Source organism: Vanessa cardui, chromosome 13 (genome assembly GCF_905220365.1).
Source record: "Vanessa cardui chromosome 13, ilVanCard2.1, whole genome shotgun sequence".
Lineage (NCBI taxonomy): Eukaryota > Metazoa > Arthropoda > Insecta > Lepidoptera > Nymphalidae > Vanessa > Vanessa cardui.
In genome coordinates this window covers 1,518,219-1,524,218 of record NC_061135.1, presented here as the reverse complement: position 1 = coordinate 1,524,218, position 6,000 = coordinate 1,518,219, and the positions used below count along the sequence as shown (strand labels likewise).

Sequence of the window (6,000 nt, the reverse complement as noted above, 5' to 3'; positions counted from 1 at the left end):
CTCCCGTCAAAAGTTACTTCAATTATATTTCCTTTTGTCACAGGTATGCTTTCTAGTCATAACAAAAAGTATATACTAGGTGAAAAAATAAAAACGATTTTGTTTACCTTAAATTACTAAATACATGTCGAATTTAAACTATGTAATATATTTATCCTCTACCAAGATCAATCAGCAATATGTTAACTGTAATTTCATTGAAACGATATTCAGAATTTAACATTAGTGACGTCATGGTTTTCATTGGTAATTAAAAAGATATTAGAAAAATTGCACACGAATGTCGACTGCTATGGAAAGTCGCACCGCAAACATGTAAGCGGCACAGAAGCGCAGTGCCGCATTCGGGGGCGCGGGGTAGTTCAGTCCGCTGCGGCCGGCAAGCGAGGCAGCATGTCCCGTGCCGCGCCATTAGCTCTCGCGCTCGCGCTAATCGCCGCTCTCGCCGGTGAGTAAAAACTTCTTTATTACACAGATTATAAATTACATGTGACATTTTGACAGTTCGTTTGGTAACTTTTTTTTTTAATGTTTCTTTTATTTTCGGCCTAGTGTTTAGAATTTTTACGCATTCGATAATTAAACCGGTGCTATTTTGCAACGTTTTGATGGCAACGTAAACATTAACTATAATTACCGCAATAATGTTAGCCAAAGAAATGTAATTATAGAAAACGACTGTGCTTTTTGTTTTATTATATTTTTTAACGGTTATTTATTCTATTTTAAAATACAAATTGTTTTTGTATTAAAAACAGAAAATAATGATTTTTTTTTTATTTTATGGAAAGTCTTTGAAAGGGCTAAGTATCTGTCTTCAATCAAGACAAGCGGATGTCACCTCTTCAAATGAATGGATGTTGAAGTGTTACCCTTACGCGATGCGGGTTAACGCATACTCGCCGCAGTGGAGAGTTGCAAAAAAAGTTTAAATAATAGTGCGCGGAAACAAAGGATACCTACTTCATGTATATACCAAATTTTAGATACATTTGTTATTTTAATTTTTCATATTTTTAATTTAACTTAAAATTATTCATTATTTACATATATGCTGTTAATTAATTAGATGTGTATATTATACCTGAAATGAAAATTAAAAAAAAGACACGTACTCAACTTTAAAAAAACCCCACAAACTATTTAATGAAAACATTTCATTGTGTATATATTTTTATTCAGTACATTGTAAAGAATCTTCCAATAAGATTCAAAATTAATAAATAGTTACACATAACTTTTCATTTTCTAAATTGTAGACTCTCAACTGTATGGGAAATGGGAATTCCATTATTACGAATTAATTGTATGGGTTTTGAATGATTCAATGTCATTTAAATTTTTCAATTCTTTCATAAATTTCAAAATACGATATCCATTCATTCATTCAAAAAACCTTTTTTAAAATAAAAAAAAACAAATCTTTATCGATTTGATAATCTGTGATTAAATAATAAACGAGTATTGCTCGCGAGTTATTATCTGTAATCTGTACGTATTATGTCAATTGGTTTCAGTTTAAGCGCAAAGCAAAACTTTTAGTACTTCTCTGCAATCGAGCTCTGTAGTTATGTTTCTGAATCTGTACCTCGTTCCACGACCTTTATGCATAATGGATGCCTTGTGAACTTCGCCAATTGGAATAGCTTCAACATGTCACCGAGTGCACTCCACTCACTTACATACATAATGAATATCTGAGAACTCCAGCGGACATTACGCAATAAACTCAACTATTCTAAGAAGTATAAAAGACATTCTTTAATAAAATAAATTGCCGGTTATTACATTTTTCTTTCAAAGCTGAGATGGCACAGGGGTTAGAACGCGTGCATCTTAATCGATGATTGCGCGTTCAAACCCAGGCAAGGCCTTTTACTTTACCTTACTTTTTACATTTTTCTTTTTAATAAAAACGAATTTCTTTGTCTAGAACGAGCTGGATAGAATAGCTTCTAGACAATGATTATGGAGGTCCATTGTACCACAGCGACATCCAGCACGTGTACTTTATACTGCCCATTATTGTCAACTGTAATTAATAATATATTTAGTTTCAGAAATTATATCCTAAATGAACAACTTCCCGCTGTATAATGGCTTGCATAAACATCCGGGTAATCCGATGCGCTTAGAATCATTGACATTGTACGAAAAATATATACACAGTTTAACAGTAACGAGAGGTAGTAAACATATAAAACCTTCGTCGTCTCTACTCATGTACTGGCCATTTGTAACAAAAACTCTATATTTGTATTTTAAAAAGTTTCCAAATTTATCAGCTATCGTATCACAGTGAAACAAACTGGTATAAATATATGAAATCGTTAGGAGTCTTAATGTGATCATCGAGGCCCTTCATAAGGCTCTTAAAAATGAAAGTAGCAATCTGTTTATTTCACTCATATGGACAAAGACTTCCTTTCTTAGAAAATATTTTGGGGATTGTTGCTTTCCAATATATGGGTCAACGTATACGTGGCATTTTATCATGAAGAACTTCACCGAGGATTCAAAATCCACCGTCATATAAATAATAAAAATTAAATAAATAAATAAATAAATATGAGACAACATCACATACATTACTCTGATCCCAATGTAAGTAGCTAAAGCACTTGTGTTATGGAAATCAGAAGTAACGACGGTACCACAAACTACCCAGACCCAAGACAACATAGAAAACTAATGATAATCTACATTGACTAGGCCGGGAATCGAACCCGGGACCTCGGAGTGGCGTTCCCATGAAAACCGGTGTACACACCACTCGACCACGGAGGTCGTCAAAATATTGATTGGCACAAACGTGGTATTTTTCAAGATGAACTTCATCGAGAAGGATTCAAAATCCATTGTGTCATATCGGAGTTAAAAACACATAAGGACATTTGATATATCCAACAAAACAAATTAATTTGAGCCGTTGTAAGTAAAGACAATATACTCACCTTAATTCAACCTTAATGCATTATGCCCCGTTTCTGTAAGATCAATTAAAAACAGATCTTTCCACGTTCAGCTGAAACGAACAGTTCTATGAATATTTACAACACATCGTCATAAATTTGTAATTTTACTGGAGTTTTTCATCGGAGCCGATGTCACGTCGCATGACTGAAGGCTGATGGTTGATTGCTACGTGTCATACGATATTCGAACCCTTGTCAATAAGCTACATAAAATATGATCAGCTTATTTTTCTCTAATAATTTATTGTAAACTAGCTGTGCCCGCAAACTTTTACTCTTTTGAATATAACAAAAAAAATATTGTACCCTAAGCTTCTCCTTATTATATGTATCAGTTTTCTGCCAGTGAAAGTCCCGTCAAAATCGGTCCAGCCGTTGGAACAAACCGACAGACACACAGACAAGCAAAAAAATATTATTGTGGTATATGTACCGAGTTTAAATAAATGCTTGCATTGATTTAAAAAGGACCATTTTAATATTACAAACAGACACTCCAATTTTATTATATGTATTGTAAATAAAAAATAGGCAACTGCTTACAGTGCAGAGCGATATGGTCAAATTAATGACTAAGCTCTATAATAATAAAAAAAAATAAAAAAAATAGGCGATAAAAAGTGCTTCAGAAATAAAATCCAATTTAATCTGATTATTATTTATTGTATATTATTTATGAGCCGATATGGCTTAGTGGTTTTAACGCGTGCATCTCAACCGATAATTGCGAGTTCAAACCAAGGTAAGCACCACTGAATATCATGGGAGAGGAGGCCTTAGCCCAGCAGTGGGAAATTTAAAAGCTGTTGTTGTTGTTAATCTGATTATCTTTGCCATAAACCTTGAATAATATATTATTAAAAAAATACTTAATATAACGAGTACTGTTCTTAATTTAATCATTTCTAATGTACGAATTGATAAAACCAGCTACAAGAAAACGCAAACGTAAGAAAAAAGCAGCCTAAAGTTTCATAGTATGCCATTTCACATTCAGCCTAATTCTACTGCACCTCGCAGCCCTATTTACTCTTCAAAATTATTTTCTACAAACGTCGAAAGTAGAACGTGCTTACATCCGCACTCTGCTTACTACTCAGACTACTACTGTACTCAGTAACTACATCGTATAAATGTCAAATTAGCTCTTTTGCCTGTTAAAGAAAGCCTAGTCGAGATGGTTCAAAATCATACATACAAATTCTGGCAAGGTTAGCGTGATTGTTTACATAGGCTAAATTAGTTTTTAAAGATTAATTTCGCGCTCAGTAGCAAAGAAAACATCACATGGAAACTCGCATTTAGTTGATGAAATTTAAATATTAGTCTACGTTGAACAAGTTCCAAACCTTCACAGCTTATGACCGTTTTTGAATATTTTAGTTGGAACACTTATATTCTTCGTATGTAAAGTTTCAAGCTTTAAACAGTCCGTAAGGAAAAGAGGCTGCATCTTTAGGTCAAGGTCATTGGATTAGTATACAGACATCAACTCTACATATAACCATACCAAAAGATATATAAGGTAATAAGACGAAGTGGTTATAGTATATAAAGGAGACAAACGTTTGAAGTTGGGTAATAAAATAAAATTTACAACATCGTTATTATAGTGACGTTAACATTTCTTAAAAGATATCCTGTAAAAAGATGAAGGCCACGGTGAACAATGTCATGGGATAAATTATAAGTGCATGCGCAAATAGAAGTATTATCTTTCTCTCATAATCCAATGGGTTGGAAAATCCATAGAAAAGAGTTTAGGTAGAGGAACAACGGCTCCAATTGGTTTCCGAGGCAGAGCAGTGCTATATTCATACTTTTTGCTAATACAATAAATACGAAGAGCTCAATAACTCTTTATTGAACCTGGAGTTTGAACCAGGACCATGGAGCCTGCGGCTTTATAAGCCACTGGACCAATGAGACCGTCAGTTTATAGAACATGCTGATATACGTCTTGACTTATTTATTGATGTGGGGTGGATGTGGCGCTTGTTTTGGTTTTGTGAACTTAAGAGAGTTTAGTTTTGCAAACTTTTTGGAAAGGAACTTCCAAATTAGAAGCATTTTTATAAAAATCCAGTCCTGATATTAGGAACCATAAGGAAAACAATAGGAATTAAGGGTTTCCTCAAATATTACTAAAATTAGCGATTTTGGTATTCACATAAAAAATTCGGCATATCCTTTCAGAAAGTATAATTTAATTAGAAGAAGACCAAAACCGACTTCAGTGTTTTTACTAATTCTTTTAACATAATTAGCTAACGAAAACAAAGTTGATTTAAACAGTTACATCTCGACGATGGCGACACCATCTGTCTAATTGTACGAACACAATCGTATTCAAATTGAATTACTAATTGCAAAAGTACGGAAACTAAGGAACTTTGTGCGAATTGTTACATTTTATTTCCAGCCATCAGCTTCAATTGTTGAAATTAATGTCTTTGCGATTACGAATATTCTGCAAGTACAATAATTTGTCTAATATTAAATCTGTTAATTATATGTTAAATAATAATTGCATAAAGATAAAATTATATCAAAGCGACGCGTTTTTTATTTCATTCGAAATTTAAATTACTTCATTCCAATTACAAAACATATTTTAAGGTGATTGTTATGTACCAGTTTTAAAGAAAGATATACTGAAATAAATTAGATTTTGTACATATGTATCCTTTTTAATAGCACTGCTACGCATCGCTGATAAAATGCTACGCCAGGATGACACCGCTGTTTAACTACGATTGCTAAACATAAGGCTAATTTTATAAACGTGGAATATGCTGTTTGTAAGCTCATCACGACTAAACCGCTAAACCGATCGAAATGAAATTTCACATACGGATGCCCTGGGACATGTATAAGGCATATAAATTGCCGGATTTGCGGGAAAAATAATGACGCATATAGAGTCGCAGGAAAACGCTATTATCTTACACATTACTTTAAAACTTCTGGAATATTACGCTAGAGATCTAGCTATTATGATATTTTGATTTGTTTATTCTTTAAA

The 6,000-nt window shown here is 33.2% G+C and overlaps 1 protein-coding gene across 1 annotated transcript in view; it reads left to right on the top strand.

The window, feature by feature from the left end:
- Window positions 1–337: 337 nt before the first annotated feature.
- LOC124534755 overlaps window positions 338–6,000 on the top strand; it is a 45,509-nt gene continuing 39,846 nt past the window's right edge. Inside the window, exon 1 of the mRNA XM_047110766.1 lies at window positions 338–448. Within this exon, the coding sequence (XP_046966722.1) occupies window positions 394–448 (55 nt within the window). The 5' untranslated portion in view covers window positions 338–393. The remainder of the gene's footprint in view (window positions 449–6,000) is intronic.